Source organism: Lepidochelys kempii, chromosome 3 (genome assembly GCF_965140265.1).
Source record: "Lepidochelys kempii isolate rLepKem1 chromosome 3, rLepKem1.hap2, whole genome shotgun sequence".
NCBI lineage: Eukaryota > Metazoa > Chordata > Testudines > Cheloniidae > Lepidochelys > Lepidochelys kempii.
In genome coordinates, this window is record NC_133258.1 from 142,037,011 (window position 1) to 142,050,273 (window position 13,263).

Consider the following 13,263-nt stretch of genomic DNA (forward strand, 5'->3'; position numbering starts at 1 on the left):
TTCCTGAGGTAGATGGTGAGAGTTAAAGTGGTCTAAAATTCAGTGCTTTTCTCTCTCCAGTGGCAACTGCCATCATCCAGGAGATTTGGCGGGGGGTCAGAAGCTAGGAGGTGATGGTGGCAGGGAACCACTGCTTCTCTACACACTACACTTCTCCTTCCATTCCACAACTCTATCATTGCCACCATCCCCACCCACACATACAGTTATCTTTCTGTCTGGATTCTTATAGCACATCCACTACCGTGGCATCTAAGCTCATTCACAAGTTTGAAGAAAGTGCTGTCAGCTATCGTAATTTTATCATGAGTCTTGTAATGGTTGGTATATTTCTTACAACACCAGTTCCTGGAATCAGGAGATTGCATGAGAATGTCCGATTGCCTTCTGTTTTTTAAGTAAGTTTGTGACTCTTATGGTTGCAGAGAAAAGCTTAAAATCATGAAGCGGCTGCAGCCTGAAGGTTCAGAAACCCAAAAGAAACCAAAATTTATTACTTTTATTGCTGGTTGGAAAACAGAATTTCTGTTCCACAGGAAATTCTGACATTTCTAAATTTACTTTTTTTTTTTCAGAATCAGAACGAAAGGCAAAATTTCCTGCAGAACAGAAATTCTGAAAAATTTAATTTCAGACCCATCAAAATGTTTTCTTTTGATGTCAAAACTTTATAATGTACAATATAAAATATTTGTATATAAAAATTATAATATTATAAAATTCAAAACAAATGACATAATTGTCGAAACAATTTATTTAGACTTTCTTACCTCTGAAATTTTGTGAAAATTGACATGTTCCCTCAAGATATTTACATTTTGACAAAACTGTGTTTCCACTGGAAAACTGTACCATCAAAAAAATTCCAGACAAGCTCTAATAGTTGTTTAAAAATCTCATGATTTTGGAGTGCCTGACTAATGATTTTTGAATGCTGAGGTGGCAATACTGTGAAGAGTGTTTATGTAACTTCCTCCCCACCTCCCATGCTGGCACATGTCTTTGGGAAGCAGTGGATATGTGTCCTTGGCTCTCACACTAGCAGATCTCTTTTAGGAGGAGAGTGGCTTTTAATAAAAGTCTATCTTAATCAGCTATTATTGCCTCGCACAATCCAGGCATGTCAGCAGCAGGGGGCAGCATGTTCTTCTGCAGCCACAAAGAAGAGAATTATGGGTGGGTGAGGGAGGAAAGATAAAATTAGTCTTTATTCTGGAAAATGTATTTATATTATCACATTTTTTAAATAGCATGGAGAGACCTGGGAAACTAAAAAGCCAGTTTTGTCTCATCTATTAGTTGGCTGTCTCCGGTCACTTGGCTTTTAGAGGCAAGATGTGATTATAGTAGTAAGAAAGGAGAGGGAAACTTCCAAGGAATTTGAAGAGGGCCTTAGTGAGAGTATAAATAGCCAAATTAAGAGGCTATCTAAAAGGGGAAATAGCCCGGAATAGCTATTGTAGAATGATGCCCCATGAGGACATTCGAGATTAAGTGGATTAAGCTATATTGTATGGAATTAGCATGTGCATCCGATGAAGTGAGCTGTAGCTCACGAAAGCTTATGCTCAAATAAATTGGTTAGTCTCTAAGGTGCCACAAGTACTCCTTTTCTTCATGTCCACATGGGAATCTATTGTGGAATAGCAATTCTATAATAGCTATTCTGAGCCATTTCCCAAGTAGACAAGCCATTAATTTGGTCATTTATAAACTCATTGAGGCTCTTTTCTAAAGTGGATTCAGCTAAACAGCCTAGGAGTGCCTTTATACTATTTGTACACTTACAGTAGCATGTAGAGTACATATACTGCATGGCTCCTCCCCCTCTCCCCTGCAGCATGGGCGTAAATAGCACTGTAGAGGGCGAGGCATGGATTAGGCAAGTAGAGTACACGCACCAGAACCTCAAGGGTGTGTACTCTACAGTTTTCTATATGCCCAAGCAGTGCCTCCCCCATCTACACTGCTATTGTTAGCAGTGTATTGTCCGACTGCTGCAGCCTTTTCCCACCATGGGAAAAGCTCTGGCACGGGAGAGGCAGCAGGGAAAGGCTCTAGCAGCAGGAAGTTGTTTAAGCCTTTCCCCACTGCCACCCCACCTGCTGGAGCCTTTCACTGCCACATGTAGCTACCCACCATACCGTGAGTTTAGCCTGCTTGTCACTGCAGCTTGTAGCTATGTGTACCCTACGTGCCACTGCCTGTGTTCACAAGGCTTTAGTGTGGAATAAGTGTATCCACATGGGGAGAGAGTGCAGAATAGCTATTGTGCTTGATTTTCAGACCCTAGCTTATTTTGCAATAGCTTTTCTTTCTAGACAAGCCCAAAGACTCCGCTTATCTACCATGTATAGAGTGGGGGTTGGGGGGCATGTGTGTGGTGTCTGTGTAGATATATAAAACTGTAGGTATGTAATTTAGGTAAAATATATATAGTGTGATAGCATCCTTGAAAGAAAATGCCGCTTCTTCATTAATCTAAGTCACACTTGGCTGGATTCATCTAGTGCATGTGCAAAGGACTGCAATTTGTGCCTTTTGAAGACAGCTGGCTCCAAAGGGGATTCGCCATTGTTCCCCCCTTGAGATTCTTCCTAGGAAAGCAGCTTTAAACTCCACCCAGGCCTCCATCAGAACCCAGCTGGCCGAGGATGGTGGGGAATGCGTAGACTCCCCTATTTTACAGCTTGTGCTGCTGTAACCCCTCCCTCTCATACAGTTTCGGCTGCCAGGGTCCTGGCGCTTGATTTCTGCCTGCTGAATGAATCAGGGCCTCTAAACCTGTGTATTGCTCTTAAAATAGTAGAGTTGGAGCACATACTGTATGTATTCATTTTTTCAGCACCGGTCTGAAAGTCTTAATACTTTCCTGTTGTAACTCAAGATGGCCAAAACCCTACATATTTGTCTTGTGTGAAAACTCTCTTGAATGAAATAATGAATAATGAATTTAGTAAAATATTTTACTAAAATATTTTAAAATATTTTACAAACTGTAAACTGCCCTAACTCTAATCCTAACTCTATGGGCAGGTGGCGTATGTGTGCATTCGGTGCAAGGAGCTCTTGGTCCTCAGAGACTGTGTACAGGCTTTGGAGGCCAGGGTAGCTGAGCTGGAGGAGCTAAGGGAGACAGAGAGGTACACAGATGAGACTTTCTGGGATACAGTAGAACGGTCCCACTCCTGGTCTGACAGTTTCTGTGCTGTTGAGGAGGATGAAAGTCTCAGGGAAGAAGAACATCCAACTGGAACGGAGGGAAACGATCCCATCGTTGGGACCCTCCTTCCAGATGATGATGTGGTATCCTCTTGCACTGAGGATACCTCTCCAGCAGGAGGGAACTCCAGTTATTAGGAAAAGACAGGTATTAGTAATGGGCAATTCGATCATGAGGACATAGATAGCTGGGTTTGCAATGACCAGGAGAACCACATGGTGACTTGCCTGTCTGGTGCAAAGATTGCGGATCTCTCGAGCCATCTAGATAGACTTATGTGTATTGCTGGGAAGGAACCGGTGGTTGTGGTACATGTACATACCAATGACATAGGGAAGGATAGGAGAGAGGTCCCTGGAGGCCAAATTTAGGCGGCTAGGTAAGAGATTGAAGTCCAGGACCTCCATGGTAGCATTCTCTGAAATGCTTCCAGTTCCACATGCAGGGCCAGTTACACAGGCTGAACTGCAGGGTCTCAATGTGTGGATGAGACGATGGTGTAGGGAGGAGGGGTTTAGATTTATTAGGAACTGGAGAAACTTTTGGGAAAGGGGGAGCCTATATAGGAAGGACGGGCTCCACCTAAATCAAAATGGAACCAGATTGCTGGCACTTAATATTAAAAAGGTCGTAGAGCAGTTTTTAAACTAAGAGCTGGGGGAAAGCTGACAGATGCAGAGGAGCACATGGTTCGGACATCCCTTAGGAGAGGATCTATAAATGGAGATTCCCTATGTCCTAATAAGGAGGAGAGGATGGAAGATGATAAAATACAGGTAGGATCTGATGAGAAACAGTCAAATGAAAAAAAGTCCCATTCAATTACATCATGTAATGGCAGGTAGCTAAAAAGTGACAAGTTTTTAAAGTGCTTATATACCAATGCTAGAAGTCTAAATAATAAGGTGGGTGAATTAGAGTGCCTCATATTAAATGAGGATATTGGTATAATAGGCATCACAGAAACTTGGTGGAATGAGGATAATCAATGGGACACAGTAATACCAGGGTACAAAATATATTGGAAGGACAGAACACGTCGTACTGGTGGGAGAGTGGCACTATATGTGAAAGAAAGCGTAGAATCAAATGAAGTAAAAATCTTAAATGAACCAAACTGTAACATAAAAACATCTGAAGAAGTGGGTTTTTTACCCATGAAAGCTTATGCTCAAATAAATCTGTTAGTCTTTAAGGTGCCACCGGACTCCTTGTTGTTTTTGTGGATACAGACTAACACGGCTACCCCCGATACTTGAAACTGTACCGTAGAATCTCTATGGATAGTAATTTCATGCTTGAATAATAAGAATATAGCAGTAGGGATATATTACAGACCACCTGACCAGAATGGTAATAGTGACTGAGAAATTCTCAGGGAGATTAGAGAGGCTATTAAAATAAAAAAACTCAGTAATAATGGGGGATTTCAGCTATCCCCATATTGACTGGGTACATGTCACCTCAGGATGGGATGCAGAGATAAAGTTTCTTGACACCTTAAATGACTGCTTCTTGGAGCAGCTAGTCCTGGAACCTACAAGAGGAGAGGCAATTCTTGATTTAGTACTAAGTGAAGCACAGGTTCAGGTCCAAGAGGTGAATATAGTTGGACCGCTTGGTAATAGTGACCATAATATAATTAAATTTAACATCCCTGTGGTGAGGAAAACACCACAGTGGCCCAACACTGTAGCATTTAATTTCAGAAAGGGGAACTACACAAAAATGAGGAGGTTAGGTTAGTGAAACAGAAATTAAAAGATACAGCACCAAAAGTAAAATCCCTGCAAGCTGCATGGAAACTTTTTAAAGACACCAGAATAGAGGCTCAACTTAAATGTAGACCCCCCCAATTAAAAAAAATAACAAGAGAACCAAAAGAGAGCCACTGTCACTAAACAACAAAGTAAAAGAAGAAATGAGAGGCAAAAAGGCATCCTTTAAAAAGTGGAAGTTAAATCCTAGTGAGGAAAATAGAAAGGAGCATAAACTCTGGCAAATGAAGTGTGTAAATATAATTAGGAAGGCCAAAAAAGAATTTGAAGAATAGCTAGCAAAAGACTCAAAAAGTGATAGCAAAAAAAAATTTAAGTACATCAGAAGCAGGAAGCCTGCTAAACAACCAATGGGGCACTGGATGATCAGGATGATAAAGGAGCACTCAAGGACAATAAGGCCCTTGAGGAGAAACTTGATGAATTTTTTGCATCAGTCTTCACGGTTGACGATGAGAGGGAGATTCTTTTTAGGTGACAAAGCTGAGGAACTGTCCCGCATCCGGCCCTCCAGACATTTTAATCCAGCCCTCAAGTTCCCTCCGGGGAGTGGGGTCAAGGGCTTGTCACTGCTTCCAGAAGCCTCATGGAGCAGGGCATGCCCCCCTCCGGCTCCTATGCATAGGGGCAGCCAGAGGGTTCCACACACTGCCCCTGCCCCAAGTGCCCCCGCAGTTCCAGTTGGCTGGGAACTGCAGCCAATGGGAGCTGCAGGGGTGGCGCCTGCGGAAAGGGCAGCATGCAGAGCTGCCTGGCTGTGCCTCTGCGTAGGAGCCAGAGGGGGGACATGCCACTGCTTCTGGGAACTGCTTGAGGTAAGCACCGCACAGAGCCTGCACCCCTGTCCCAACCCCCTGCCCCAACCCTGATTCCCCCCCCACCCGCCCTCCGAACCCCTCGGTCCCAGCCCGGAGCACCCTCCTGCACCCCAAACTCCTCATCCCCAGCCCTACCCCAGAGCCCACACTCCGAATTTCATGAGCATTCATGGCCCACCATACAATTTCCATACCCAGATGTGGCCTTCGGGCCAACAAGTTTGCCCACCCCTGATATAGGGGCTTGTCTGCATGGCCCCACAGTTTGGGCTATAGGGGTGTAAACGGCAGCATGCACTAGCTGAAACAGGACACATTAATGTAAACAAGGTACCTTATAGTTTTCCCTTGCAGAGCCTACATGGAGCAGTCACAGAGCAACACGCTAGTATGTGCTGTAATTTACACACCCGTAATCTGAACTGCAGGGCCGGGTCAACATGCTCTAGTTTCATCAAGGTTTTACAAGGATCAGTGTGATGGGCTATATAGGCCCCACAGGGCTGCGGTCACTAAAGAGTTAATGAAGAGAGCAATGCCTCACTGCAGCTAAATGGCTGGTTTCTGACAGCTGGGATAAAAAGCTGCATCCCAGACAGAGCAGAGTGGGCACTGGAGAGGCTGAGAGCCACTGTGGAGGAGCTCCACAGCACTGGATAGGAAAAAGCCAGCCAGCAAGACCACTTTCCTGGTGGAAGGATTCAGGGAGGGTTGCAAGACAGCAGATATCTGCAGAACACTGTAGGTAGGAAGCAGCCCTGGGGGGCAGCAGGAGACCTAAGCACACACTCCTTGATTGTCTATCAAGCCCTAGGGCTGGGATTCTGAGGAGACGGAGGGCCTCCATCCCTGACACTGAAGGAGGGCAAAGACTGCTGACGCCCCAGATTGCAGCTGTCTGTCCCAACTCAGACTATTGAACTTTATTCACAGCTCTGTTTTGACTTTTTTTCGTCCCTTCTCTGACGAAGAAGGAAGAGGGAGAATTCAGACACTGGGAGCAGCGAATGGAGGCCCCTCACAGGGCCACGAGGACCTTGGGTGAGACCCCTTACTGCCTCAAAAGGGGTGACTCAAACACCGTAAAGAGAGGCCAAGCTCTATAGGCCACATGATCCTAAATAAAGGGAAACTGGGGCAAGACTATCGCTATCAAACACTCAACCACAAGGAGGTGCATTGAAGTCACTACAGTCACCCATCATTGTGGTATCCAAGTACTCTGCTCTCTGGAAAACAAATTAAGGGCCAGGTTCTCAGCTGATATAAATCGGTGTCGCTCAGTTGAAGTCAATGAAGCGATGACGATTTACAGCATCAAGGAGTCTGACCCTGACAGCGTCCACAGTAATAATGGACGGATGAGATGCAAACTCAATGTTTCTCATCTGATTTCAAGCACATCACATTGTGTGGTCCTCCTTGGGTACCACTGGGTGGGGGGAGAGGTTTCCCCTCTCTTCCCCTCCCCCACCCAACCCCAGGTGGAGCAGTTTTTGCTGCTGCTCCTCCAGCCTCCACCAAACACCAAATTGCCCTGTTCTGTTCATTTCCTCTGAAGCACCTGGCATTGGCTACTGTTGGAAGACAGGATACTGGGCTAGATGGACCATTGGTCTGACCCAGTATGGCCGTTCTTATGTCTAGTTTGTACCCTCGGCCCTTCCTCAAAATGCAGGAGAAACTACTCAACTCCCAGATTCTTGTAGGCCTTATTAGGTTCAATCCCAAATGGAAAAAATCTGTGCAAGCCTCCAGCTGGCAGGTGGCCACAGGATATCACTCTAGCAGACTGTCTTGGACAAACAAAAGGAACAGGTTAAGACTGTGGCTTCCCAGGACCCACAAGAGAGTTTAATTTTCTCAGTGTGACTCACATCTGGAAAGGCACTTTTAAGTTCCATAATGTGCTTTTGGTAGTGGAAAATTTTCAGGTGACATTTTTTGCATCTCTCTAGCAGCAATATTATAAATTATTGCTCTCCTCATTAAATTACTGAAAAGCAGCCTTAATGGATTTTTGCGAATATCTTGAGTTGCCTTATGTTTACTGTTGGTGTGAGCCACATCAGCTAAAAGGTATGTGAGTTGGCCAAACAAACATTTTTAAATGTTCCCAGGGAAGCTACAAAAAACTCCCCAAAATTTTACATGAACTTTGAAGGCGATCATAAGATCTCACTTTCCTGGATCTCTGTTAATGCCTCATAATGCTAGAAGCATTTATTACTTTCTTATGAACAGAATACTATTTTTCTAGACTGAGTTTTTGCTTCCATACTTGAATTTAGTTCTAATTTTTGTTTATTTTGGATGCCTCTGGTTTTGGGCATCCGACATGACACCTTAAAGGAGCCTGATTTTTAGAGAGCAGGTTCTCATCACTTCTGAAAATCAGCTGCCTTTAAAGTAACTTGAATTGGACGCTCTCTCTCTCTCACTCTCTCCAAAAAATGAGCCACTCAAAATCACTAGTCACTCTTGAAAATATAGGCCTTAATATTCATAAAAAGACTGACAGCACTGGACATTGAAGTCCTCCATCTCTAGTACAGTTACAGCATTGACATACAGTGTAAGCTTCCCCACACAGACATGTCTGTCTGTTACAACCCAGACCGCAAGGGGCCATCTCGCATGGTAAAAAGGTTGATTTAATTTCCATGTCCATTTAATCTTTGGTGTTCCTACTTGCCAACAAAGGTGCCTGTTGTAACATGGTCATATCAACTGGGAAAAATTGACAGATGGTAATGAAATCCTGCTCCTGACAATCTGGGCTGTATTTGAACTTGTGACCTATACATGTATCCCATTACAAACCCCTCAGCTGTCTTGTCCTCTGTGCCTAATTTTCAAAACTAACTCTCTCTCTCTCATACCCATTTCTTCTTTCATTATCCTATATAAGTTAGCTTCTGTGCATCCCTTCCATCTATTAACGTTCGGATTTTTATTCATCCTCAAGTAGGCTGCGTGGTCTTTCATATAATTTCTAACCTTACTTTTCATGTTCAGCTACTATTTCATTAAGTTTTAAAATATGAGGATTATCAGCAAATATAATCTTTCCTTTAAGACACAAAAATTCAGCCCTGTTTCAAATATATTTGAGAGCTGAGCAGAGGAGGCGGTGCTCTGTTCCTGTGCAGGTTTACGTTAGGGTTCAGGTTTGATGCAAAATCCATAGCTAGCATGGATTCAGATTGAATGGCATAAGAATCTTGACAGGTTTCAGAGTAGCAGCTGTGTTAGTCTGTATTCGCAAAAAGAAAAGGATTACTTGTGGCACCTTAGAGACTAACAAATTTATTTGAGCATAAGCTTCATCAGATGAAGTGAGCTTTATAAGAATCTTGTGACACTTCAGCAGAAAATGGTGGAAATTTCTGGGGCTGCTTGAGATTTCTTCATCAACCTGATCCATAGATGCTTCTGGTTTTGAGACTGAACCGAAAAATCAATTAAGTAGATTTTGAGTTAGGAATTTGTTGTGTATTATTTAAAAAATGTCTGTTGAATAGAGATTGCTTTGTCATTTGAATCTCAGACACTCCCTTTTTCTCTTCCCAAAACTGATGGGGTGGGGGGAAGAAGATTGGATTTGAGGTTCCAGTTAAGGCCCATATCTAATAAGTTTAGTCACAACTCAGATTAGCTTTTTGGTCTTCTGCTACATGACCATATTGTATTGATGCTGAATGTACTATTTCTTAAATTCGTACTTTGTTAGAAATAAATAATTATTAAATTATAAGTTCTTTAACCTACCGATAAATAATTTACCAACATTTCCTAACCAGAAATGAATGTAACTCTAAACTTTTTTGAATTCACAGTATTTGTGTATTATTATTCTCACTTCTCTCTAAAATAAACTTCCATAACAGCTCAGTAAACAGAGATCACTCTCCCCTGGTAATTTTATATTGAAAGTATCTGAAACCAAACATAAGCTAAATCCAAATTGTATTTGTGTTTTTTAATATATAACCCATACTGGTTACCCACACAGAAGTCCATAAAAGAAATTTTAGCTGTGTAATTTATCTATGACTATTGTAATCAAATATTTTATTTTACTTTGCATTAACTTAAGGAAAGAGTTAAATATTAAAGACAAAGGACCACATGGAAAATACATTCAATTCTTGTGATGTTAGGCTTTTTTAAAAATGCACCTACATACCTCAATGAAGTGTGTGAATTATATAGATAACAATAATACTAATATGTCTGCGCTACCCATTGCAGTGGAATCAGGAAAAAAATTTCTTCTGTAGTTATGACATCGTATCCCTCTTACCTTCCCACCCCTCCTTCTAGAAATCTTGGAATAATCTACATGTAGTTCCTTGCATGAAATATGTTTGAGGGGGAAATTAAGCCCTTATTCCTTGAGACACTTAAGAACATTCTTTACTTTAAGCATGTGAGTAATCCCATCCCTTTTCAGCAAATCAGTTAAGGCATGTTCTTAACCTTAAACATTCACTTAAGTGCTTTGCTGAATTGGGGTCTTTTTTATGATTTATTCTCGGTATTTTGTGTTTTCTACTAACTGGAGCAGCGTTATCTGCACTGGAGGGGAATTTATTCTGAAACATTTGTGTGCAGTGTTATCAAGTCATAGTGTGCTCTTTCTACACACTACTGATGTTTTGAATCATTTTAAAATGCTGGAACTGTCTTCCTTTTGCATTTAGATACTGAAACTTGGCCTGGCATTGGACCAAGAAAAGAAAACCAGCGCAGAGAGAGACAGATGAGTGAGAGCTCCCTGTGTGATAGTAAAACTGATAGGCTTATAGAAGCAGCAAGTCTTCAAACAGCTGCAGGGAAGGACCACATGGAGGAGCAGTACTGCAATGCTGAATCAACACTGGAGCCTCACACCCAGTCTATAGGGACAGTGGGCAGGCCTTGTTCTGACTGTTTATCATCTGGGGATGCTGGTAAAGATAACAGTTTGCAGCCGAGAGAGAAGCAGTTCTCTAAGGATGTGGCAAAAATAGAAGACGTGGCTAAGGAGCCTGGAGTGGAACTCTCTGGTGAGTCAATGGTAGACACCTTAGTTTTAACGGACGCTGATTATATCCCTCCTGATTTGATTTCTAAAGATGAAAATGTACAAGCTGAAAGAAATGTTCTCAGGTCAAAACATAGTGCAGGCTCTACTGAGACTGCCAGAAGCCAGCTAGGAAACAGTGCATTAGACCAGCAGCAGCAGAAGTCTGGTTTAGGATATGAGGATGGAAAATCCCCACAGGACAGAACGGCATCAAACATTTGTGAAAACATGTGTTATGGAAGTAACAAAGCACCTGAACATATCAGTCGTGCACATCCAAAAATATACAAGGGACTGCAGGAGATGGCAAAGCAGCAGGAGGAGGAGGAGGTAAATCATGAAGAACCGGAAGATTTTTTTGGCAGATTCTTAAATGGTAGCATAAAAGACACTGAAGAATCCCTTGCAAATTTAGAAAACCAAGAGGACTCTGAAACTCTTCCAGATATTCCACTGGAGCAAGCATCATACAGTTCAACAGAAGCTTTATTATTAGATGACAGCTTTTCTTCGCTCGATGAACTTGCAAAAAGGATAGAGATTGCAGAGGTAAACACTGGGAAAACTATAAAAACTTTTAAAAATAATTGAATTTATTATAATCTTAGAAATTGATGCCGTCTTTAAAATGTGTGTTAAATATATATTCCTACACATCACTTCCTTATTTTTAATATGAAAAGAAAACAAAATTATTTGTTTTTATTCTTCCTCTGAATTGATTTACAGCCTGATTGTTTTTTCCAGAGATACTGAGCATCCACAGCTCCCACAGAAGTCCACGGGAGTTGTTGGGGGCTCAGCACCTCTGAATATCAGACTTTCACTCATCTCAACATGAAATATTCTTACCATTATTATTTTATACACAGAGACTGGTATTAGGAGAGCTGAGAAATCATAATAATTTCTTCCCTTGTAATTTTATACAAAGAAGTTGCACAGTAAATGGCAGGTGCTGTAAATTATCTTCTTAATTGAGTGTTAATCATTCTTATTCATTGATAAAGTAACACTTGTTTTTCCACTGCCCATTCCCATAGGTGAGTAACAGAAGAGAGGGGAATTACCTATATAATATACTCTGTAACACTTTTTTTTATACATCTCTTTATGTGTTTTTAAATAGGAACAGGAAAGCCTAGACAGGAAGAAACCTTCCCTGACCCATTTTATTTATGTACTTATAATTTTCCTAACCTCTGTCAATTCTGTTGTTCAAACAAAAGTAATTAGGAGCCTCAGGGCTTGGTCAATGGAACCATTAGTGCTGTATTAGTATGGCCCATAATGAGGATCAACAATTAATTCTAAAGATCAAAAGCTCTTCTAAAATATTTAAAAATAGAAGGCAAAATTCTGCCCTTATTCCTTTGAGCCCCATTACAAGAATGTAGGATGTTAGGGATTAAGCAGAGGTTTCCTCAGCCACTATGCTTATGCATGTGGCAGGTGAAAGGCCTGGGATAGCGTGTAGTATTGGCATCCCTAAGCATTCAAAAATCACAAGTCAGGCCTCCAGAATCATGAGATGTTTAAAAATAATACTTAGGATTCTTTTTTTGTTTGTCTTCTGTTTTTTCAGCCTTTAGGGTATACTTAGTTCATGTTTTCAGGCTTTTGTTTACAACTACGAAGGCTAGAAACATTTTTTTTTTTTTAAATGAAAGCTGATATTCTCACATAATCATGCGATTCCAGCAACTGGGGTTTCAAGGAAGGCCTGCATTGCTGTAGTATCTGAGTGTCTCACAATCTTTAAAGTGTAGGAAAGTGCTATAAACTCCATTTTACAGATGGGGAATTTAAACTAAGAGTCCAAGGCCACACAGGAAGCTTGTGGCAGACTATAGAATTGAATGCTGGACTCCCAAGTCCAGGCTAGTGCTCTAACCACTGGATCATCCATCCTCTCTGTTGTGAGATGCATGACAAAATCACAAGAGTTGTCAGTACAGAGTTTGCCCCAAAGGTCTCCTTACTGCTGCTCCAAGATTGAGCACACTGCATTCCTCCAGTGCCTCTTGCATGAGATCAGGAGCCTCACTGGGTACCACGTTCATATAGTTGGCTGACCTCAGCTCTTTGGATTCATTAGCTTAACATTATGTATGTGGGTCAAATGTCTGCCGAATCAGGGCCTGAATTTGCACGTGTAAACACCATAATTTGCATGCATCATTGAATTAATTAGTCTGCTGATTTGCATGTGCAAAACTCTGTGCATAAACTGAGACTGCTTTGGAAAATTTGTAAATTATACCTTACAGATAGTCCAGTCCAACCCCTGTGGAAATATAGAAGAAGAGCCCCTTAAACATCCTCCTTCCATGTTGGGTACCTTCTGGAAATTCAATATATTGAGCTACACAG

At 41.7% G+C, this 13,263-nt stretch overlaps 1 protein-coding gene across 8 annotated transcripts in view; it reads left to right on the plus strand.

Moving 5' to 3' along the window:
• The window catches only part of CNST (consortin, connexin sorting protein), a 107,291-nt gene that overhangs the window by 75,344 nt on the left and 18,684 nt on the right, over positions 1 to 13,263 (plus strand). For all 8 annotated transcript variants that reach the window (XM_073338302.1, XM_073338303.1, XM_073338306.1 and 5 more), the window contains one exon: positions 10,526 to 11,439. In XM_073338302.1, the coding sequence (XP_073194403.1) occupies positions 10,526 to 11,439 (914 nt within the window). The remainder of the gene's footprint in view (positions 1 to 10,525; positions 11,440 to 13,263) is intronic.